General features: G+C 35.2%; 1 protein-coding gene across 3 annotated transcripts in view; it reads left to right on the forward strand.

The window, feature by feature from the left end:
- The window catches only part of LOC127875870 (centrosomal protein of 135 kDa-like), a 53,575-nt gene extending 30,917 nt beyond the window's left edge, over window positions 1–22,658 (forward strand). For 2 of the 3 annotated variants that reach the window (XM_052420592.1, XM_052420595.1), the window contains 16 exons: window positions 407–526; window positions 2,301–2,333; window positions 4,260–4,352; window positions 4,821–4,883; window positions 5,923–6,096; window positions 6,499–6,728; window positions 7,053–7,323; window positions 8,333–8,388; window positions 8,815–8,983; window positions 9,788–9,898; window positions 10,253–10,438; window positions 10,914–11,123; window positions 11,482–11,684; window positions 12,812–12,916; window positions 16,524–16,649; window positions 19,269–22,658. In XM_052420592.1, the coding sequence (XP_052276552.1) occupies window positions 407–526; window positions 2,301–2,333; window positions 4,260–4,352; window positions 4,821–4,883; window positions 5,923–6,096; window positions 6,499–6,728; window positions 7,053–7,323; window positions 8,333–8,388; window positions 8,815–8,983; window positions 9,788–9,898; window positions 10,253–10,438; window positions 10,914–11,123; window positions 11,482–11,684; window positions 12,812–12,916; window positions 16,524–16,649; window positions 19,269–19,392 (2,274 nt within the window). In that variant the 3' untranslated portion in view covers window positions 19,393–22,658. The remainder of the gene's footprint in view (window positions 1–406; window positions 527–2,300; window positions 2,334–4,259; window positions 4,353–4,820; window positions 4,884–5,922; window positions 6,097–6,498; window positions 6,729–7,052; window positions 7,324–8,332; window positions 8,389–8,814; window positions 8,984–9,787; window positions 9,899–10,252; window positions 10,439–10,913; window positions 11,124–11,481; window positions 11,685–12,811; window positions 12,917–16,523; window positions 16,650–19,268) is intronic. The other variant, XM_052420594.1, reaches the window with a different exon arrangement.
- Window positions 22,659–25,435: the final 2,777 nt, after the last annotated feature.

Genomic DNA, 25,435 nt, shown 5'->3' on the forward strand with positions numbered 1-25,435 from the left:
TGTCTATTTAAGCTTGAATGCATGGGAAGCCTAAGGCTTAGTGATATGAGTCTGTTTGGTGTCTATGGTGGAGATCTAAAGAACCCTTGACCTCCTTGTTGCTAGGGGTACAGCATACCTATTACTGACTGTTGATACTAATAATGTTGAAATATTATAAATACAAATTATTTTCTTTGTTTTATTAATATAATCCCTGTAATTTTATTTGTTTCATGCATCAGCAAAATTCAGATTGTGAGTTAAATAAAAAAAAATCCAGTTACTCAGAAAGTTAGTTTAAGGATTGTCACATGTGGTTGCATTTGTGGGTAAAATATTGAATTAAACAACCTTCTACCTACTTGCCCTACCTACTTGTGTAATACTCAGCTGTGTGTAATCCCATTCCCCTGTACGCACGCAGGCTGCTGCCCAGTACGAGGCCATCATGCGGGTGCTGGAGGAGGAGAGGGACTACTACCGCACCGAGTACGAGACTCTCAAGGCATCCAAGAGGGCCTCCGCCCGGGCCACGCCCACAAAGGTACGCAACTCCTGCATCTCTAGATATTATATGAACTTTGTTCTTGATAAACTGGGCTGAATGCAGTGCGCAGACTGCAATTGCTAATCTGGGATGACACTTGACTCACATGCATTCAGCCCAGTTTTTTCCAGAACTAGGGCCTAGGGCTGTCTTGTTATTGTTGGCTTCATTCAATGCCTAATATTAAAAAACTGTAGTGCATAATCAAGGGCTTTAACAAGTTTGATTTATTTATGATTTAATTTTTGGCTGTTGGTTTATTTTCTTTGTTTTTAATGCTACGCATAATAAGTGTGGAGTATATATATAATTGTGAGTGATATCATTTCGAAAAAAAAACCTAACTTAGTTATCTTTTGTAATGGTTTTACAAGTAGTTGCAAGTTGCTTTGCACATAAGTACATGTCACTAAGTTGCAGTTACATTTGTGTAGAATGTTTTAAGTTTATAAATGTGAAAGTATGGTCATTTTAGCCATATGAAATGAAAAAGAAAGTAAGTAGTTAACTACTGTCAAAAATAATTCCCCCTACCTTGCCACTCCTTTTTAGTTTTGAGTTTGCAATGATCTTTCTTAAATGTGTTCTGAAGTGAAATGTGTAACTTTTCCCAAATTAACACAATAAGTACTAATATCTGAAAACAAATGAATTCAAAAATCTGTTTTGATACTTTTTTGTACACAGAAAATAGGAGTTTGTTCATTTTTAAAATACACAAGAAGAAAGCGAGGACTAAAGCCTTTAAGCTGCTAACCCCGAGTCCCCAACCTTGTGATCCAGTAACAAACTGAGCACACACAAGCTTTCTATTCCATTTGACCCAGTTACCTAGTTTTTGACTCCACATGACACAAATATTCAAACTCTGCCAAGAGATCATTGGGTCAAATATTTTGACAAAGTGTCTTGAAGATTTGCCTATCCAGTTTGTTTTTTTGTTCAAATCAGGTCTGTTATTGGGACCCATTCCAAACGGAAAAAGTATATATATTTCCAAAATGGGACCTAAAAATTCCCAATTGAAGGTTCACAAAAAATGCCGCAAAATTTCCCAACATAAGGGGACCCTGCCCGATTCCCAAAATGGTGAAAAAACATCCCTGCTATCAATTCTCAGCCTCTGGACTGTTCTCAAGGTACAAGTTGACAGCAAAAACTATTGGAACATAAACAGTTCTTGTATATTATATTTCCCTCAACTGCCACTTATTTGTGATCTCCACAATTAAGTTGCAAACTGTAATTTTGTTGTTGCTTAGCAACTGCGTTCCTCCCTGGAATACTGCTTGAGTGTAAGTTCAGGCACACTGTGTTTATTTGAAGTGGATATTTTAATGGGTTTTGGGGACTTTGTATGCGCACACACTTAGAATCATGTGAGCATTATGCAGATCAACAATGGTACTGGGTAGTCACATTTTGTGCACAATGTATTTGCAATGCTTAATAGTGCTCTTGGTATGAAATAGTTAAGAAAGTCCATAAAAAATCATGATTCATAGCATGTTTACAATGTAAACAAATTTAAGACAGGGTACATGACATGTATTGCATATTTTCAAAATGTTTTTATTTGTATGGTGTTTTCCAATAAAAAAAAATCATATCTTAGTACTAATGTAGGTAGACTATTAAGCTTTTCAAGCTAACTCAGTATTGCTCTTAATATTAAATAACTTGACACCAGTTTGTGTAGGACATATTGTTTAAAAACATGCTTCCTGTAAATGCGTATCTCTTAATGACTTTTGTCTCATGACCTGTTTAGAAGAAATCAAACAATTTGAAGAATAAGAAGATAGTGAGTACACTTTGTTGGAGTTTTCCAGCATTTTCTTCACATGCAGAGCTTCAGTTGCTTTCACATTATTTTGTGTATTTGTGTCTTCAATAGAGCCTTGCTCTGACAATCCTTGGCCTAATGCATGTGCGTTTAGTGTCGTCCCAGATAAGCCTGTGCACTCATCACAGGCTTATCAGGAATGACTTTTTTCACATGTATGTCTCTTCGTAAGACTTAGCGAAAATCCTTGTTAATCGGAAAGTGTTGTTCCAGATTTGCCAATGTGGAATGCACAGGCTAATCTGGGACAACACTAAATGTACACGCCTTTTTCCAGAGCAAAGTTAAACTATATATGCTCATTGTATTAGCTCGGCTGTTTTCGGAGAAAACCCGAGGTATTGTCATAGCCAGCTCGTCATGTCGTGTCAGTTGTCGTGTTGTGTCCGTTGTCGTCCACGTCGTGCTAAAACCTTAACATTTTGTCAAGGTTTTGAACATTGGCTCTAAAATCAAAGTGCTTCAATCTACAACTTTGAAACTTCATATGTAGCTGCAGCTTGACTAGTTCTACATGCCACACCCAATTTTGGGTCACTAGGTCAAAGGTCAAGGTCACTGTGACTTCTAAAAAAAAAAAAAAAAAATTCCGTCAAGCTTTCATTTATTCAAAACTGCACCTGCAGCCGAACGTGGCACCCGTTATGCGGGTCTCTTGTTGTTTTAAGCCCCAATTTATTACTTATGCGAAAAATTCAAATTCAGACAATGTTTAACATAAAACCGCTTCATATCAATAGAGTTTTAATCATTTACACAAGAATTATTTAATTAAATTCAAAACCGCAAAAGTGTCCTACATCTATTGCCACTTTCCATTTACTCAATGAACAATTTGCAGAAACAGTTGTTTTATCTCATATGAACCTACAAATCCTTCATGGTTTCTGTTAATTATATCATTTGTTTGACTCCCATTGCTGAGTGTTTTATGTTGTGTGCTTCACTAATTATTGGGCGGTAGATGGTTTTGTTTTGTTTTAAATATTTATTTGTTGTACTGTTTGCTTTATTTCAGTATTATTTGCATTATTCCATTGTTTCTCTGTATATTTTACAAAAAAATATTAGTAAATTTCTTTGTTGTTTCAAATTTTTATTTATTTATTTTGAACATTTTGTTGAAGTGAATGTTTTTTTTAAGGAATTTCTTACAACTAGAATATTTGTTATCAATTATTTTGCAGTCAAAATGTCAGTCCGTATAAATCCACATACCGGTATAGCCTTGGAAATCCAACATTCTTAAATTTGCCAGAAGTGAAGTTTTCAAGTGCTATAATAAAAATTAAAATGAAGTTAAAGCCATTTCAGTTGGAGCAGCTTAATTTTGTATAGGCTTAAATGAAGTTGTACGTGTTTTTATTCCCCCGAAGGTGGGCATATAGTGATTGCACTGTCTGTCAGTTTGTCACACTTTGCGTTTAGGTTTCGAAAAATGCTCATAACTTCTATGTCCCTTCAGATGTAACATTCATATTTGGTATGCATGTGTATATGGACAAGGCCTTTCCATATGCTTACAAATTTTGACCCCTTTGACCTTGACCTTGAACTTAGGGTCCGCGTTTAGGTTTCGAAAAATGGGTTCAAGGTTTCGAAAAATGCTCATAATTTCTATCAAAGCGTTTATCGGGGGCATATGTCATCATATGGAGACAGCTCTTGTTTTCATTATTAAACATTAAAAATTGCTATATAAGACAGTTTTTTTTTGTACATTTTCACCATACTATTTTATAGTGACATTGAAGTTATGAGCTGATACTACAGTTCACTTTTTAAAAATAAAAAATGTGTTTAAACCATCCCTGTTTTCCTTGGTATTCTTTGATATTGACATTTACATAGCATCCTGAATGATGAATGATGTTTCCATTTCAGGGCCTTGGAGAGGACACGGAGATTGCCAAGTTGACTCGTGAGCGTGATGAGATGAGGTCCCTTCTTGACAAGTTTGAAAGGCACATGGCTGAGGTAGGGGTCTCCACCTACTAGGACATTTTTCACTAAGCTGTTTACACTATTTTTTTAGCTAATGAACACCATTTTTAATTTATTGAAGATTTTTTTACTTAATTGAAACCTGTTAAAAATTGTCTTTAAAAATGTTTTTAAAATCCTGAAAATATATTCAAAGAAACCAAGTCAGAGACTCATTAAGTAGCAGTGATACAGGGCCCAAGGCTGGTGTGCTTGTCTATTCATGCAATTACAGGAATCATATGGCATATTACTTATTGACTTCTTTAATCAAATCTGTGTTTATTTATTTTGAGAATTGTAGGTGGCTGGATTTTTAAAAACAATTTATTTACTTTATATTGAGACATTTCTAACTAAATTGTAATGTGTAATAAGACTTTTTAACATGTTATTATTATCATAATGTTCTGTCGCTGTAGCGCAATGGTGGCTTAATTGTTGTTGGTGTGTTTGTTTTAGATTCAGGCCAATGTGAAGGTTCTTACAGGTGAAAGAGATAAGCTTAACAAGATGTATGAGGAGGTACGTTATATGTTATATTCAACTTCCTGTTAAGGACTTGTTTAAAATAAAAGGACCAGGGTTAAAACAATTGTTATTGCTTAATTCTTTTAAATGAGGACAGAATTAAAGGTTAGAATCTAATTAATACTCTTTCTATGGCATAAACAGTTACAATCTAAACTGTGATAATTACCCAACCCTGAGTTTTTATAATATACATTTCCTGTTTCTTTTACTGGTATATTTGTGTATATTTCTGTTATTCAATGTAAACAGTCAAAATGAACAAGAATTTTTTCTATGATTAGTCAATTCTGAGAATACAAGCATTTATTCTTGATTTTCTTTGTGTAAGCAAAGAGAAAAAAACAAACTCTTCTGTGTAAAATATTTATATTTTAAAAGTTGTTTTTGAATGTAAAACTAACATTCACTAGAAATTACAGGATATAATGAGTAGGCTTGAAAGCTCTACAGAGTCTATTGTTTCAATGACCACTCAGAATAAAACTTCTATAAGCAGTTCTTAAAAATTGTTGTTACACAGTTCAGCTTTGGAAAAAGCGCATCTTTTTATCCCCCGCCATAGGCGGAGGGATATTATTTTGGTGTTGTCCGTCCGTCCATCACGTCACTTTTGTGTCCGGAGCCATATCTTGGAAGTGCTTTGGCGGATTTCATTGAAACTTGGTATGAGTATATTTATATATGGATAAGAGGATGATGCATGCCAAATGGCATTGTACATCATCTGTTACTAACGGATAGAATGGCCCTTTGTATTTGAAAAAAATGCTTTTTTAGCTGAGTGTCACACGTTTGTGTCCAGAAGCATATTGGCGGGGGATATAAATTCAACGAATTTGCTTGTTTTTATGTACAAACAAAGCTTACCCATTTTATTTAAAATAGTAGTTCAGTTGCTATTTGATTTTGAAAATGGGCCATTCTTGTTTGTAGCCCCAGATGAGTTGATTATTTCAAAATCTTTGGCATTCTTGAGTATGTCTTGTATGTTGTTTTTTTCATATGAAAACATGAACTATGTGTTTCCAAGGCTAAGGATGAGCTACACAAGGTGCGTCGTGACCTGGTACGGTCTCCCAAGTCCCCCAAGACGTCCTTGGCTGCACAGGCGGTGCTGCGGCGCGTGGAAAACGAGAGAGACGACGCCGTGTCGGAGCTGAGGCGCATCTCTACAGAGCGAGACAGTCTCAGGGAGAGGCTCAAGGTACTTCTGCAGTGGAAAAGGGGGCTGTCAGAGATATGGCCAGTCCATGCTGCATACACTTGTTTGAGAGAGTTATTACATGTTTATCGTTTATGCACCTGTGGATTGCTAAATTCTACATGTGCTGAGCAAATATTACTTGAAGAATAAATTTGTAACAAGTGCAACAGTCATAATATGATATTGGTACGATTGTTTAATGTGTCAGCGTTACCCAAAAACATTGAATCCTTGTAGAATTTTTTTCATATTTTTCAACAGTTTTGTTGACTTTAATGCTACTTTGACAACTACACTGCATACAATTTCCAATGTAAATTAAAGTTCATTCGCTTTGAACTATTTTGAAGCACTTTTAATCCTCAGCCAGTCTTTTTGACTAGTTGCCCCTGGTTGTTTCAGATTGCCACAGAGGTCTCACTCACAGAGAAGGCTAAGCTGGAGCAGCGCTGTGAGGACCTGGAGTCGGGGCTGCAGCAGGCGGAGAATGAGCGCGGGGAGCTGATCGTGCGTGTCAACGCCCTCAAGGACGATGTGAGGGGCCTGGAGGAACAGATCAAGGACATGGCTGGCCGCCTGTCAGAGGCACAGGACTCCTCCTCACAGAACAAGTCCAAGGCCACTCAGATGAAGTAGGTGACATGTGGTGGTTGTAATGTGGAAATGTTGAGCACAGTTACTTTAAAGGTGTGTTTTCATTGCGTTGAATATTTCGTGTATAATGAAATAAATGAGGACACATTTAAAAAAAATGAAGTCAATTGGAACCGGTGTTAATTATTTGATTTGTTAAATGTAAATAAACCCTTTAGATCATTATCATAAATGAAGCTTTATACCTAATTAATCAGAATTGTAAGTTATCAATGAAAAAACCATGCTCATGATTACCACTTGATTTTCCTTATTTGTTGGCTTATTAGTGCCCTTGTTAATGCCCATGCATGTTTACCCAGGATGCTGGCGGAGGAGACAGAGCGTGGTCTAGAGGACACCCAGAAGAGGCTGGCACGCCGAGAGAGCGAGCTGGGTGCCCAGGAGGAGCGGTGTGCCAGGCTGGAGGAGCGCATTGCCGAGCTTCAGAGGGGAATGGCACGATCCTCCGATGAGAACTCCGGCCTGCGCGGCACAGTCAGCCAGCTGGACCGCGAGAAAGACAACCTGCAGATCAGTGTGGATGAGAAGACAGAGAAGATTGCCAACCTTAATGAGGAGGTCCTTCTGAAGGTATGTACAGGATCAAAGACTTTGTTGCTTTAACTTACGTGTACTGGTCAGCAGAACAATATCTATGTAACCTTTCAAAAATTATATGCTCTTATTGGCAATTAAGGGTTGTTGCACCAGTTTTGGTATTTGGTATGTATTTCCCAACAATAGATTTATTTGCAAATTTGTGTACATATATTACATATTAATAATGCTATGTAAAAAATGAAAGAAAAATCTGGGGTCATTGGATTTGGATTAGTTTCATTTGCAATTATGCATCATCCTGTTTATCTATATAATCAATGAATTTCAAAATCCTGGTTATTAGATTGGCATATTGCACATGGGCAGCATCAAACAGGTGGATATAAAAAGCTTTCATTCAGACCTTGCATGGGATTGTATTTGGGGTATGTCAGGTCAATGTCACTTACTAAAAAATAACAAACCAGTTATCGATCAATATCTTGAGTATGGATGGAAATATTGAATTGAAATTTTGCTTATATTTGCCAAAATATCTATTTTTGGGAAATATGTTTGGATAGATTTTTGTGCACAGAATTTGGGAAATTGTTAATGTAACTAGCTTGCATGCAGACCTTTCTAAAAATAGCATTTGGGGCCAGTCAGGTGAAGGTTATTGTCAGGGTTACTGGTCCTTAAAATAGAAAAATTGCTCCTGGTTTTTAACTTAAGTTTGGATGCAGGTATTGCACTGACATTGTGCGTATAGGTTTCTTATATGTAGACATAACATGGAAGTTTATTTGTGGCTGGTAGGGTAAAGGTAAAGGTGTAAATATCCATGATTGATATATCTGGCGCAATACCCCTTCAGGTGGAGAAGCGAATTTTCCAGCATCAGTTTCCAGTTTGAATTTCTGTACTTTAAAAGAATCATGATTTATTTGTATTCCCTTCAACTTCTAGAAGATGCATGTGTCAAATGGTACATGTTGTGTTTTGTGATTTACATTGCTGTTACATGTACTGACATCCATATGTTATTGTTCTTGTACAGGAGAAGCTGATTAGTGACTTGAAAGTGCGCATCAGCGAATTGGAAGCTCAATATGGGTTAGTACTAACAGAGCTGGTGTTTCATGACTAATAAGGAACTTGTATACCATACAAGCAGTGTTGTGCAAAAAGGTCATAAAAGGCATAAGATCCATTTTTGCGTAACACAGCTAATACTTATGTTTACTTCCCAATAGTATGGAACTTAATGTTTAAAAGTTTGTTACATTTTGTCCACTAACATTAAAATGAGTTTATTAAACAATATTTTATTATCTTTTAAAAAATTGTTTTTTTGTCTATTCTAAGATTCCTGAGAAGTTATGTTACTTTACCATTGCAGTCATTATAATAAAGTGCATGTGATAAAACTATTATTTATAGCATGTGGATTGAAATTAAATATGACCCCTTTATACTCTTATTTGAAATAAACTAATGACTACATTGACTCCAGGCTAATTTTTTCTGTACACTCTTCAGTCATGCCAATGACAACATCAACATGAAGGACCGCGAGTTGAAGTCACTGCGTCGTCAGCTGGACTCCACGTCGGAGGACCTCAATGAGAACAGCCGGGGCAAGGAGGTGGCCATGAGGGAGAACAGGAGACTGCAGGACGACCTGGCTGTCATGACACGTGAAAACCAGGTACACACCAGACCCCTGCCTTACCTTATGACAAATATAAGTTATGGCTTTAGTTTTAACTCAATGTTTCTGAAATAAAAGGCACACAAAAGATTGAAAGGAAATTATATATTATTACTGAAATTTCTATTAATAGATTTGGTGTTAGGCAATTACACTTTTTCTATTGTATTATTACTTAATTTTGTTGTACAATATTCAATAAGATGTGGTCCTACAAAACAACTTTTCTCATCTGTATATGAATGCAATGAGGTTCAACATGTAATTCAGCTTGAAGAACCATGTAAGCTATTATTCCATGATCATTTGGAACATTTGATAGAGGATCTTAGGCATGGTATTGTACTAATTAACATTTGTGTATTGACTTATCGAATATATATGATTGACACTGCGTTTTCCTGTTTGAAAACCATAAAATCCTTTTTTGAAAGAGATATCTTGTGATAAAATAGCTGTATAGACCATGTTTTTCGGAGAGTGACCGAGAATGTATAGATCCCATATAGCAATAAGTCATTATTCGTAACTGTTATAAAGCAGCCAAACCAAGTAGATATTTTGCATAGAAATATTGTTAAACTTACTGCAGATTCCAACACTGTATACATCTAACTCCCTATTCTGATGCTGGTGTTTTCAGATCTGCAGACACCCAATTCTCTATCCTGATACTGGTGTTGTTGTCACACCTAACTCACTATTCTGATGCTGGTGTTGTTTTCACATCTTACTCTCTATTCTGATACTGGTGTTGTGTTCACACCTTACTCTCTATTTTGATACTGGTGTTGTTTACAGAAACTGAACCAGGAGCTACAGGAGGCTCTAGAGGACAAGGAAGGCTTAAAGCAGCAGGTGCAGGAGTACATCCTTGAAGTGCGCAGGATTGAGGACGTCCTCTCTGGCAAGGTGAGACTATAATCTCATGCTTCATAATGAGACATGAACCATCGGGGAGTATTTTTCGTTACTATTGTGACAAATAGTAGTTGACAACTGGTTGCATTGTTTTTTACTGAGATGCAAATAAATGTTTTATCTTTAACTTCCAATTAAAACATACATGCAAATGAAGGTAGATCTATCTATGTTTTGAGTAAATTTCTTCAATTGTTCATACATTTAGAAATCTCCAATGGAAATAATTATTGTATATAGTACTTGTTCAGATGCTTAATTCTTCGAAACGTGAAATTTTTCTCAATACATCATGGTATAAGTTTTGCCACATTATTGCTCATGCTGTTACTGATTCTGTATTAGGAGAAGGAGCGTTCTGACCTGCTGGACCAGTACCGTGCGCTGTCCTCGGAGGCAGAGCAGTACCAGACGGCTACACACCAGCTGGAGAGCGAGGGGTCCAACATGAGGCTCGAACTCATGACCAAGGACTCTGAACTCAGAAGACTCAGGGACAAAGTTGACAACTATGAGAGAGAAATTCAGGAGGTACTTGACTAGATCTTTTGTGGGATGTACTACATATGTATTTATGTTTAGCCTTTTATACGCTATTTAGCTCATAAACAAGTATTTGTTGAGGATTTTGTTGTTGATTTTAACATTGATGTTTTGAATGCGATAGTGTAAGCAGTATCATAGTAATACTTCACATCCATCATAGGGGAGTTACATTAGTTATAGCTTTTTCAATATTTGAAATTGACATTTGGCTGTGTTATTGAAAAAAAAATTGAAAAATTATTTTGGTATTTGTAAACCAAGTATTACAATATTGGAGTTCTCTGGTTAGATCCCCACTCAGGGAGCATTCTCAGACCTTCACTTAATACACCAGGTACCACCCAGGAAAGGGACTTATGAGCGTCTTTAGTAGCATTAGGCTTTTGATGCGACCAGCATTAAATAAATAGACTAATATATAAATGATAACTGACCTGCCTACTTGTTGTGTTTCCTTCAGCACCTGAATGCCCAGCAGGCGTATGAGCTGCAGGTGTCAAATCTGACCCGCTGTGTGGCCAACCTGGAGGACAACCTGCGCCAGACAGATGACGACAAGAACACCCTGCTGTCTGACCTGACGGCCGTGCGCGAGCTATGCTCCAGACTGGAGGGGACTAAGGAGTCCCTGCAGCGTCAGATGACAGCTCTCACCATCGACAAGGAACATGTAAGTAGGCAGTGGATATATGAGACAATCTTTGTTGAATATGGCGCTTAATGAATTATGTCCCAGATTAGCCTGTGCAGTCCACAAATGCATTATGCCTGGTTCTACCCAGGAAACAAAGACGAGAGCGTTTTAATAAGCCCTAGGCTTTTGACTTAATTGAGCTAAAATAAATAGGTTTAAAACAAAAGTTCAAAAAGGATAGTAAGCGTAAGGTGTTGCACCAATTATATAATTGTCTGTTGTTGGGAACAATTAAGAACTGTATCTCAAATGTTCGTATTTACTATAGTTTTTAATGTTGAAATGTATATTTTCCTAAGCTCTACATGATGTGTTTTATTGTTGTGCACTACAGCTGCAGAGCCAGTTTGATGACATCGCACAGGAGGCTGAGCTGTACAAGAGCCAGCTGTCGTCAGAGCGGCACTCCAACAAGAACCTCGAGTCCCTGCTGCAGTCAAACCGGGAGAAGGAGTTCCAGACACAGCTGCAGTCCCAGGAGCACGGCGCTGAGATACAGATGCTCAAGGACAGGCTCTCCCTCAACGAAAGCAAGATGTATGTTGTATACAATAGAAAGGGAATAAGGATTTCCCCAGCTTTTGTGCTTTGAATGTATATTTTTTTCAGTAATATGTACCACATTCTTCCTGCTTCTATTAGTCACCTACCGGTTTCACCGGAGGGGACTTATGGTTTTTGCACCCTCTGTCAGTCAGTCAGTCAGCCTGTCACACTTTTCTGGATCCTGCGATAAATTTTGAAGTTCATAATATTTTTTCATGAAACTTGAAACATGGATAGATGGCAATAGAGACATTATGCGCGTCATTTCATTTTGTTTGTCAAAAATTCTGGTTGCTATGGCAACAAATAGACTAGAAATACTGCTGAAAATGGTGGTTTTCTGGATCCTGTGATAACTTTTAAAGTTCTTATTATTTTTTCATGAAACTTCAAACTTGTTCTTATTATTTTTTCATGAAACTTGAAACTTGGATAGATTGCAATATGGACTTTATGAACGTCTTTTCATTTTGTTATTACGTCAAAAATTCTGGTTGCTATGGCAACAAATATATATGTATAAAAATCTGAAAATGGTGGAATTTCTGACAATGGTGGAGCCGGTAGGGGACTTATATTGCTTGGCAATAGTCTTGTTAATCATGTCAATTAATTTTGTCTGTCTGTACATCACTTTGTCTATCCATCTGTTTGAAATATTGGATCCTTTGATCTTTCAAAAAGTCATGAACATACTGTCATAAAAGACTTGTTAAAAAAAGGAATTATTATAAATGTAGCATACAAATGAAGAGCAATGTGGCGTTTATGCGCAATTATTTTCACTGGGTGTCAATCATTTGTTGAAAAGAAGAACCTAAATTTTAATACTGCTGTGACTCATGTATATTTGATTATATTGTTAGATGTGATTATGAAAATAACATGAAAATATAAAGGGAGATATGAAGGTCCTGCACAATCTTTAATTCATATCACCACAAAAAACTTATTTAGTGCTTTAAATATGGTCAAATCCTTGTTTACATTAGAATGTGTAAAGGAAAAGGGTCATGCGTATTGCTTGCAATACTGGTAAGCCTTGTTAACAGAAGAATGTGTTAGAAGACTCCTTGAAGAGTAAATGCATTGCCTGTATTTCCACGTGTTGTTTGCAGCCAGAGCCAGAGTCGTGAGATAGCGTCCCTGCGCACGAGGAATGTGGAGTTGGAAGGGGATGTGGAGAGGCTACGACGACAACTCACCAGTGAGAAGTTTGAGAGGTGAGCTTATTTTGGAAGTAGGGACCAGGCAAGCTGGGTCAAACCAGCCGAATAACTTTTGTGGGCGTTTGTTGTGAAAATAATTTTTTCGCAATTGTTTCTCTAACTCTGATTCAAATAGGACAGTTATCCATTTTTGGCTTTTCTATGTTCACTAAGTACAGCTATCACAGAAAAAAGTTGGCTAACTGACCAGCACCATTTAACTGAAATACTGTTGAATGCATTGAAACACCCAAATTGCTACCAATAAAATCCAAACCTTGCTAAATGATCATTTTAAATTGACCGTTATGACTTGTCTGTCCAGGTTTTCATTGTTGAACACTCTTATATAGTTTCTAATAGACCAGGGCTGGTGGAGTGTCATAAATTTGGCCAATAAGAAGCATTTTAACTTGTTAAGATGACCTGTTTATGTGTTCAGTTCTCTGTAAATTGTTTGAAGTGTGTGTTTGAGTGTGTGTCTCAACATTGGCTTTATTTTAGCTTGTTAATATAACTGTTATTTGTGGCTATTGGATTATGTCAGTTTTAAATTGCAAATGCACATATTTTGTAAAATACCCTAATTGCATTAACTGTTCCATGTTTGCCTTCACTCTTACATGTTTGCATTCACTTATTTATTCCAGGTACTGTATTTGTGTTATAGGCATTGATTGTTGTTTTCTTTTTAAATCAAGTGTCAAGTGTGTCAATAATAATTAACCACAACTTTTTAGTTTGATGATAAACATGAACTTTGGTCCTTCCATGAGCCATAAGGGTGTTTTCACCTACAACTATCTACTGCTTAATTAGTCAAATATATTTAGTTTGTTAGATGATGATTCTTCAATCGGTCAACTAATTACATAATATGGATCACAGCATTCTGTGAGCCTTGTTCTGGGATAAATTGGCTTAATGTATGTGCTTAAAGTGATGTCCCAGATTAGCCTGTGCAGACTGGACGGCTTTTTCCACTGTATAGAATGTATTGTTTAAAGGAATTCTCTTCTAAACAAAAATACAGTTTAAGTGAAAAGTGTTTTCCCAGATTAGCGTGTGCAAGATAATGAGCGACAACTCTTTACGCACATGTGTGAAGCCAAGTTGTCTCAGAGCGATGCTTTTATTGATATTGCTGTTTGTAGATCTGTTCATTCCGCCCGCTCTTTGACCATCATGTCATTCAATGATACAGGATTACAGTGAGTCTCAGTGGCCACATTACTTGGTCTTCATTGTGGTTTAGAGGGATCTTTGTTCACACGTCTTAAATTTATTTTCAGTTTTCACATAGCCGACTTATGCAATATTTACATGAAAATACAAACAAGTTATACACTTTGTATAACATTTTCCTTTGATTTCAATGATTAGTATTTTCATGTTATTAACGGCTCCCAGATTACTTCTGTTAGTTGTAACTTGTAAGCTATAATTAAGCTGCATTGTATCAAAAGTCATTGGCTCTTAGGGAAAGTCCATATCCTGGCAAGAACCAGTACTGTCTTTTTGTCTTTTGAAAGATTTAGAGAATACTCCCCAACTGCGGATCAAACCCGGGACCTCTCCCATGACACCACTTCGATGTCAATTTTATAGTGTTGTGTAAGATGGTCTCATGTTCACATTGTTATTCCAGGCAATATTCTAGAAACACTGACCTCTTCAACAACCGTTATGACAGCAGCTCTTTTGACTGTTTAAATTCCTACGATAGATATGCTTTTGTAAGAAATAAGACCATATAAGCATCCAATAACCCTAAGAATATGGCATGCATAACAAAAAGGCTTAATAACTTGAACAGATTTTAGGAAATAAATTAATTACAATTTTTGACCAGTAAAGTTCATGCTCGTATATTATGACTTATAGTGTTTTACCCACAAGGGCATTGTGGCATGGCAAACTAAATAAAAAAAATGCAGGTGGCTGCTTTTGCTTTTGAAAAAGGCAATGCAGGGTTTCAAAAGAGCGGCACAAGTAGCACTGTACAAGAGCGTGTGTAAAACACTTACTTATTGGTCAATCTTTGTGGTAATGACTAAGATCAGTTATCTGAGGCTATGGTGATGGGGATGTACTGAACTATTTACACTTGAGTATTGCATGAACTAAACACTGGTTTTCAGACTGTTATATGTCTTGATATGTGTATGCATGAAAGACATGTGATTGAATGTACATGTAATGGCTGTGTTTGTAGTCATGTGTGAGACATGTGCTCACATATTGTGGTAATTGTTTATACACTTTCTTTGGTTACTGTAACTGTAATGCACCTAGATTATACACTTTAATACATGTACTATTTGTATATATTACAAAAGTAGTGTTGCACATTGGAAAGTGTTTTTGTCTGCAATATTTTGTATATTTCTTTGAGCTTATAAATCCCCTACTGGTTTCACTGGAGGGGACTTATGGTTTGCGCTCTGTGTGTCCGTCAGTCGGTCTGTGAGTCTGTCACACTTTTCTGGATCCTGTGATAACCTTAAAAGTTCTTAATATTTGTTCATGAAACTTGGAACATGGATAGATGGCAATATAGACATTATGCGCGTCATTTCATTTTGTTCCTACGTCTAAAATTCTGGTTGCTATGGCAACAAATAGACTAGAAATACTGCTGAAAATGGTGGTTTTCTGGATCCTGCAATAACTTTAAGTTCTAAATATTTTTTCATGAAACTTGGAACATGGATAGATGGCAATATGGACATTATGCACGGCAGTTCATGTTGTTCCTACGTCAAAAATTCTGGTTGCTATGGCAACAAATAGACTAGAAATACTGCTGAAAATGGTGGTTTTCTGGATCCTGCGATAAATTTAAAAGTTTTTAATATTTTTTCATGAAACTTGGAACATGGATAGATGGCAATATGGACATTGTGCACTTTATTTCATTTTATTCCTATGTCTAAAATTCTGGTTTCTATGGCAACAAATAGACTAGAAATACTGCTGAAAATGGTGGTTTTCTGGATCCTGCGATAACTTTAAAAGTTCTTAATATTTTTTCATGAAACTTGCAACATGGATAGATGGCAATATGGACATTATGCACGTCATTTCATTTTGTTCCTATGTCAAAAATTCTGGTTGCTATGGCAACAAATAAAAACAATATTCTGACAATGGTGGAATTTCTGACAATGGTGGAGCCGGTAGGGGACTTTTATTGCTTGGCAATAGTCTTGTTACCTCTGTTCTGGTCTTGTTTGTGGTAACATGAGTAGATTTCTTGTGGCTTTATTTGTCATTTAACAAGATGGTGTATATAAATTGATGTATTTGTATTACACATTAGGATTAACACAACAATTTCTATTTTTGCTTTAGAAAACAGTTTTTGTAAATGGCAATTTAGAATAAATGAATAAACTATAATACATTTAAATATAGCATTATTAAAAAAAACAGATCTTGCTTAATTTGATTAATTTTTATTCATAATGAACATTGCTTTTGTTTCACATTCACAGTTTGATTGCTTTTAGACTCCATTGTTTGGTATTTGTTAAGATCCTAATAAAAACATAAGTCAACATTCTAGCGGATGTTAACCTAAAGATAATGAATGTTAACCTATGGACTGTGCTCATTTCAGAGAGAGGGCGGTGCAGGAGCTGAGACGACATGGCCTGGTCCCCCCAGTGCCCACACTGGACTATTCCAGCAGCAGTCGCTACAGGTCCACAAGTCCCGTACGCTCGAGGTCCCGAAGTCCTACAAGGTATGTCATTTAACTGAAATGTATTCACCTCTAACATTCTGTTTTTCTTTTGGCTTGTTTGATATCTTTGATATAAATAACTTTGTAGTTTTGTAGATTTAGGTTTTTCAGTAATTTGCGAATTTAATCAATTTTCTGACAGTGAATGGTTTATTTAAAACCCCAGTTTAATGAAAAAAGTAAACTTTCAGAGATAAAAAGTCACTAGGGGTAAGAGAACAAAGTGCATTTGCATTCACACTCACATGGGTTGGTATGCCATAACTTTGATTGAGTATTGTGCTGTTACAAGTTTTAAATTGTCACTGGCATTTTTTCATACAAAGGCTTTCAACTAACTTAGTGATGATAACAAAACATCTTAAAATATCCTTTTTAGCTCATCTATTTTTTGAAAAAAAAATATGAGCTATTGTCATCACCTTGGCGTCGGCGTCATTGGCGTCGGTGTCCGGTTAAGTTTTGCGTTTAGGTCCACTTTTCTCAGAAAGTATCAATGCTATTGCATTCAAACTTGGTACACTTACTAACTATCATGAGGGGACTGGGCAGGCAAAGTTAGATAACTCTGGCGAGCATTTTGACAGAATTATGTGCCCTTTTTATACTTAGAAAATTGAAAATTTGGTTAAATTTTGTGTTTAGGTCCACTTTATTCCTACAGTATCAAAGCTATTGCTTTCATACTTGCAACACTTATTAACTATCATAAGGGGACTGTGCAGGCAAAGTAATGTAACTCTGACTGGCATTTTGACAAAATTATGTTCCCTTTTTATACTTAGAAAATTGAAAATTTTGTTAAGTTTTGTGTTTAGGTCCATTTTACCCCTAAAGTATCATAGATATTGCTTTCATACTTGGAACACTCGCAAACTATCATAAGCGTACAATAAAAGGACAAGTTGCATAACTCAGGTTGTCATTTTTACGGGATTATGGCCCTTTTTTGACTTAGTAACTTTGAATATATGGTTAAATTTTGTGTTTCGATCCACTTTACTTCTTAAGTATCAAGGCTATTGCTTTCAAACTTCAAATACTTTCATGCTATCATGAGGTTACTGTACCTGGCAAGTTGAATTTTACCTTGACCTTTGAATGACCTTGACTTTCAAGGTCAAATTATTAAATTTTGCTAAAATTGCCATAACTTCTTTATTTATGATTAGATTTGATTGATACTTTGACAAAACTACTCTTACCTGACATACCACAATAGACTCCACCCAAACCATCCCCTGTGCCGTCCCCCCCCCCCCTCCCCCCCCCCCTCCCCCCCCCTTTTTTTTTTTTTTTTTTTAAGATCATCTCACAAATTACCACCACACCCTCACACTTTACCCCCCCACCCCACCCCCCCCCCAAATTTTATTTTTGTTTGAAACGGTTAAAAACACAAATATTTATTTTTATTATTTTATGTTTGAAATACCGTCCAACCATCGCACCCAAAAATCCCCCCCACTCCCCCCCCCACCCCCCCCCCCGAATTTTTTTAAAATTTTTTTTTCGTTTTTTTCCCCGCATTTTTGGAAGATAATGTAATAAATTCCACACCCCCACACTATACACCCCTCTTCACTCCGCCCCTCCCTCCTTTTTGATTGAAAATGAGAGTCCCTTCACCTTTAAAAAGAAAATAGATGAGCGGTCTGCACCCGCAAGGCGGTGCTCTTGTTATAATTGTTGTTACTAATAGATACATTTAATGTCCTTTAAATTTCCTATTGACTGACATCATACAACAAGACAATTACTAGTGATATCCAGCACAGCTTATCTCGCCCTTTTCTTTCACAAATCATCCACTAACCAGACTTTTCCAAGCTAAAAGTAATGTTGCAATACTGGGATTTAATGTGTCTAACAACAGTTTTATTGTAACATTTTTACAAATGTTTCTAATAACCCAGCCTTTTTAGCCAAATCGGAAAAAGTACTGGTTCTGGTCCAATAAGAAAATTTAGGCGGAAAATCCTATGCTTGGAACATTTACACAAAAGAAAATCATCATTTTCAAGGAAAAAAAACAAAACTTTCAGACACAATGTATGCAATATTACAACAGAAATGGCCTTATTGATTAAACAGACAGTTTGAATTCAACCTGATTTACTGATCTTCCTAATTTGTTCACTTGTCAATAATTTCAACGATTTCAGAATAAATTGAACAAGATTTTTTGTTGCATTGCAAGTGGGATTTTTAAAAATAATTCTTGATTGGGCAATTGTGGTCCTGAATTGAAAAATTGACCTATACCAGTACTTAAGAAGGGAAAAAAATGATCTAATCCTACAATGGTTTTGAGTATAAAGTTCAGTAATCATGTGTGGAATGAAAGCTTCAATGACTATTATTTAAAATGAACATAATTATGCTTTATTGTTCAATGAATTAAAAACAATTTGTGCACACAAATAATACATTTTTATTTTAAAGAGCATCAAATTACAGATATACACTCTTTCATGTACACATGTTAGTTGACCAAACAATTATATAATGACGTCCAATAAGTAACAATCAGGATATGCTGTCACAACGCTATCAGATATATATATATGAGTAGCACTGGGAAAACCGGGCTTAATGCATCTGTTGTGTCTACTGTAGGTACAGAACCCGTAGCCCCGAAACGTCCTACCTGAGTTCATCACTCCGGCGCTCTCCGGACCGCAGCGGATACTCCCTCGACGACGACACTACTGCCAAATCTTACAAATCTGACCTGCTTTGATACACAAGCACACATAAACAATTATCGTTAAACAAATTTTGCCACTCATGAATGATGACACCATTTACATCATACATTATTTTATCAGGCATATGACTTTTTTTGTGGTTTTATTTGCATACAGGTAATAACTTTATGATATAACCAGAAAGCGGGCCATATGGAACAAAATGTTTGGTTGTGTTAATATATATATAAATTAATAATATTTTTGAAGAAGCCTTAAAATTTTTATTTTTATTAAATTAATGCTTTCGCTGAGCTATTTTTCGAATATAAAGTTTAAAGACTGCATGCAGACAGTGAAGCAAGACAAACTTATTATTGTTTTCTACATTTAGTGACAACCATGTTTTAGTCCATGTATATTGGTGAATGTAGCCAATCAATATAGTTGAAGCCTTCTGTCCATAGTAACATGTCTGTGATATTATTATTTCTAGTGGCTTATTGTATGTTTATGTGATGAATGTTTTCAAATGGCTGCTTTTTTGTATTGAAAACAGGATGTTTTCTTACCATTTTTGGAATATGTTTCACACTCATGAAATAGGGAATTTTTTGCATCAATGTTATTTGCAATGGGAAATATCATTATTGCTTGATTTAAAACTTTTGAAAAATTATTAATAAAACTGACACTAAAACATAACATGCTAAACATAAAGATATTAGATACATGGATATTACAACTTCAAACTCATAATTTCTATACTAGATAGTTCTTTAAACATCTGAAAGCCCAACCCTCAATTGGGAATGTTTTATACTTGATTTAGGGGAAAAAGAATATATTTTATCATATCGCATATGACCTAATAACGGATATAAAATCAGCCCCCCCAAAAAACCTGAAAACATTCCAAAACTTAACATATGAAACAGAAACATTGTTTTGCTCGAAAAGTATTTTGTGTTGGTCATTTCCATTGATGTTGATTGGTCATTTTACCAAGTCAATATAATTGTAAGTCAGTAGAATTCAAAGAAAGTATGATTAACATCTGTCATTCCAACAAAATAAAATCTAAAATGCAATGGGGATGAATGTGTTTTTATGTTACAAGTGTTTGGAATTTTCATTTCAAGACTAGTATTAAAAACTTATTTTTTTGTTTAAGATTCTTGGTATTTAGAGCTAGTTTTTTGTTGTTTTTTTAGTTAACAGTTTTTGTATTGTGCTTTAATGAGCAAAAATGACATATTTGAGAGAAGCAGTTGATTAAGTTTGGAACAAGTGTGAAAAAGTAGCAGTCTGTGATACATCTGTACAAATGAGCACCGTCATGCAAAAAGGGGTCTTATGCCATAATGCGGCCAGCATAGCTTTGGACAAGCCTGCGCATAAGCCCAGCCTGTTAAAGAGCTATCCTGTTAATCAACTAGACCATTAAACCTTTTGTGACATGAAAGCGGACAGCGTAGCTCCTTACCAGAGTTCAGGATTGTACAGGCAGGTATGGAGCTACGCTGGTGGCATATACCATATAATATCCGTTTTTGCATGATGTTGCTCAGACCAAACAGATGATTATTACCTTGTGTCTTGCATCTTATGTGGTTTTTGAATTGTTCATGAAGTGCTTTAGGGTTTAAAACTATCTGAACTAAGTAACTTACTATACAGTGTTTTTTAAAAATCAAAATCACTAGCACTCGATATGTAAAGAAAATACAGCATTTTATAAGAAAATGAGACACTTCAAACAAATTCAAGACCACCAGACAAAAATGTGCAGACACTGGAATGGATGTGTTGGGTTTGTTTTGAGATGTGCATAGTGATCATGTTTTGTGCTAGCTGTGTCAACGCCTAGAGAAGTAAAGCTTTATTTTGCTTCTGAATTTTTTTCTCTATCTTACTTAATTGCATAGTTCAAAATGGGTGAATGGAATTATTTTGTAGAAAAGATTTCCTGTGGAATGAATAACTTACCATTAAAATCTGTGTTTATGAATATATTGCATCTGTGCTTATTATTTATCCAATATGTATGCTGTATACTGTTTATAGACCACACCTTACTCAGTTATGTCAAGTATTTTTACATCAGATATCCGTCCAGTTACTGTATACATGTATGTGAATAGGATTCTCATTTTTTATTTATTATTTATTTACTAACTTCTGTAGATATTTATGTTTTTGATTGTGTTATATATTCATTAAACTTGAAAAATATGTGTTATGAAGGCCATGTTTAGTTCTTTTTTTAAATCAATTAGACTGTGGTTCAAGTTTTGTATAAGATATGCTATTGTAGTATATATTAAGCTGTTTTATTTTAATTATCTCATTATCCATGGTTATAAAGAAAATATAATTTAAATTTAACTACAATATCAGTTTAGCATAATTTGAACTGCAAATCCCATTTGAATTTCAACTTTCAATTTTGTTAAAAGGATTGATATATTTTAAGTACACATTGTTGGCACGTACCATATAGTTGATTCTTATTGATCTGCCTTATGGCTAGGTGCATAGACGATGAAATGTCCTAGTGATGGGCATTGTTGTTGAAATGTCTTATAAAGTGTTATATAATGACACAAGGGATAGTAATTTAACAAGATTGTGACAATGACTTTCAGTGTTGCTCTTGGGAAATATGGCTTTATGCTTGTGGGAGAGGTTTTGTCCCAGATTAGCCTGTGCAGTCTCCCAAGCTAATCAGGGGCAACACTTTCAGCTTCAGTTGGATTTTGACTCACTTTAAACCAAATATTACATAAAAGATGAAAGTGATTAGCCTGAGCAGACTTCTAAATTGTTGGAGTATAGCAGTGGCACTGAATCTGCAATGTTGGAGTATAGCAGTGGCACTGAATCTGCAATGTTGGAGTATAGCAGTGGCACTGAATCTGCAATGTTGGAGTATAGCAGTGGCACTGAATCTGCAATGTTGGAGTATAGCAGTGGCACTGAATCTGCAATGCTCATTGTTTGAGTAAAGCAGTGGCACTGAATCTGCAATGCTCATTGTTGGAGTATAGCAGTGGCACTGAATCTGCAATGCTCATTGCTTGAAGACAAGTATATGTATTGGCCTAAAGATTATTGTAGGAAACTATCTACTATTGTTTGATTTTAGTGGTATTGGTGTGTGTTTTGAACCAGATGTGATGGTTTTCACAAGACTGTGCATAGAACATTCCTAATAAAGGCTTGCAAACTGTGTTTGATCAAATATTCTTTGCAAACTGTTAGTGTAGAGAGCATATATACAGTATTTTTTCCAGATAAAATAATTACAAAAAAGTGAGCATGTGTTTTGTGTTCATATGATCCATTTTAATTTGCTTTCTTTGATATGTAGATTCACGTAAGAAAAGCTGTGATAAAATAATGTGTATAACATTATGCATCTGTTTTTTTTCAGGCTTGCAAGTTTTATTGTCCAATTTACACCGTTTATGGTTGTTTTGATCTTCTGAAAGCAATAACAATGACAATTCCTCCAAAATGTTTCGACGGCCATTCTCATCCTATCTCTGCTTCAAATAGGGCTGTTGTCTGTTTCGGGCATAAGGAGGTGAAATTTCTACTTATTAACTAGCTCGCCCAGGAAAAATGGGAGTTTGTTATATGACCCATCAGGCATGATATGACTGAAATACCCTTAAAAACGGCAAAAATCTAGCTAAACAAACAATACAATACAATATGGTCCTCAAATGAATTCATTTCACATATTATTAATTTTCTGGTGTTGGCTCCTTTCAAGGTTTAGGTCCAAAAAGGCCGCATACCAAAAAGACCGAATACAAAAAAGGCCCCAAAGCGTACCAAAAAGGCCAAAAAATGAACCAAAAAGGCCTTAAAGCAATTATTGTTATTATAGGTTTCATATTTCGTTTACAAACAAATAAACATAAATCAAAATGGAATAAGTCATAAAACAGGTATGAAGTTAATTATTTTCTTTATCTGTTGTTTATGTTTAAATATACATTTACGATATATACAGTCAATGTACAAGCACAATCACACAATTTATATAACAAAATATATAACATAAATTAGAGATCGTTATAAGATACTACTCGAAAATAGAAAATGTAATTTTGCAACGCACACGCTATAGAAAACTAGTGTCACTTTGTACTTGTTTGTCCTCTATGTATAGAAATTAACGGCTTTTAATAAAAAACTGAGACATCTATTACTCAACGAAAAATATTGTGACTGACGAACACTTCATACTGTATGCGATAATTTGAGATATTTTTGCCGACTTTGATTATAAAATTAACGGTTTTTAAGTAGACTAATAAACAAGTTATGGCTATTTAATAGATATGATAATTATATTCAGCATAACTATTCAATGATAATACAAAATATTGCATGGCCTTTCTGGTATACCATGAGGCCTTTTTGGTTCACTTATGTGGCCTTTTTGGGAAGGCCTTTTTGGTAAACGGCCTTTCTGGTACTATACCCTTTTCAAGGCACATACTTCATAAAAGTTTATATCATGGGGCATATTTCTCAAATGAAAACATTTTTGAATGGAGAGTAAACCGGTTCCCTTTTCCTAGTTCCTTATACCTTATTAAAGCTTAACATATTTGATATATGATTTTTGAGGTAAAAAAATATATTCAATTCTTAAATCTAGATTATACGATTTGTATACGTGTTAAATTGTAATAAATTGATAAAAATATGTTACAACAACACAAAATAGGCAAGAAAAATTATACATTGAAGATGAATTTCATAAAATGCAGCAAAGACAAATTAGCGCCCCGAGCCGATTGTGACGAAGATATTTCGTACATATTTTCCTACAATAACCGAAGCATTCGTCTTTTTATAAGGATCAGAGTAAGTGTTCGTGTGTCGAATGAATATATATCGTTGCAAAATTTAAAATGAACGGTTAAACTAGATTTAGATTCACATAGTACATGCATGATATACATGCTGGCAAATTCGACTGTACAGACGTTTTCGATTTCAGAATTAAATATCTGGCTTATTTCGCATGTTTCGACACATGTTCCTCTTAACTTTTATTATAATTTATATTGAAATATATAATACGTTTTTTACACATTTTATATTAATTCATAACTATTTGACAAAATCGTATAATCCCGCTTTAAGTAAAGCAAATCAGAAATAACTAGAATATATCAACTTTATATATTAATTTACGATAATTGTGCACGTTTCTTCTTTGGGCTTGGAAAGGGTTTCTTCTTTAAACCGAACCTGCATTTTCTACTTCATATACTTATTTTACATCAACCAAACCTAAAACCTATACCTTTATTTTATATTTATGTGATATAAAAAATCCAATCAATTACATTCATTCATACTAAAGATCCATTTTCGCCACTGAATAAGCAAAAACAAGTGCCTTATTCAAGCCAAATAAGGAACTAACATTTGCTTACTTAAACTATAAGTTTAAATGAATCAAGATGTGCCACATATGAAAACATATAATTGTATATTTAGATTGGCTAAACAAATATTTTTTGCAATACGCTTCGTGTTAGTTTTGCTTAATGGTCGCCCAGTTCCGTTTGTGCCGCTGATCACTGAAATGGAACCATTTCTTACTTAAAAAATAAATTAAATTAAACTAAATTTTACCACATATAAATGATCATCATTCTATATATAGGTTGGAATATTTATTGCACAACATTTATACTTTGTTTAAGTTAATGATGCCCCAGTTTCTTATTTGCTTTAAATCAGTAATACGGAGCTGGTTCCTTATTCCACTATTCAAATTAAATAAGGAACTGGCATTTATTACTTAAACAGTAAATTAAAATGAACGAAAGAGTACTTGATACCAATCAAAATCTTGGATATGTAGTTTGGATATCAAACATATTTATTGCAATACATTTTAATTTGGTATTTTAAAATGATTACTCAGATCTTGTTCGCGTTTGTATAAGGAATAGTAACATGTCAAGTTAAATTTGTAGTAGGACTGATCACCATAAAAACTAGGGTCCTGTCGTAGGTCGCCGGATATACCATTGAACTGCACGAACGAGAAATCGCGCT

The sequence above is a fragment of the Dreissena polymorpha genome, chromosome 4, assembly GCF_020536995.1.
Source record: "Dreissena polymorpha isolate Duluth1 chromosome 4, UMN_Dpol_1.0, whole genome shotgun sequence".
NCBI lineage: Eukaryota > Metazoa > Mollusca > Bivalvia > Myida > Dreissenidae > Dreissena > Dreissena polymorpha.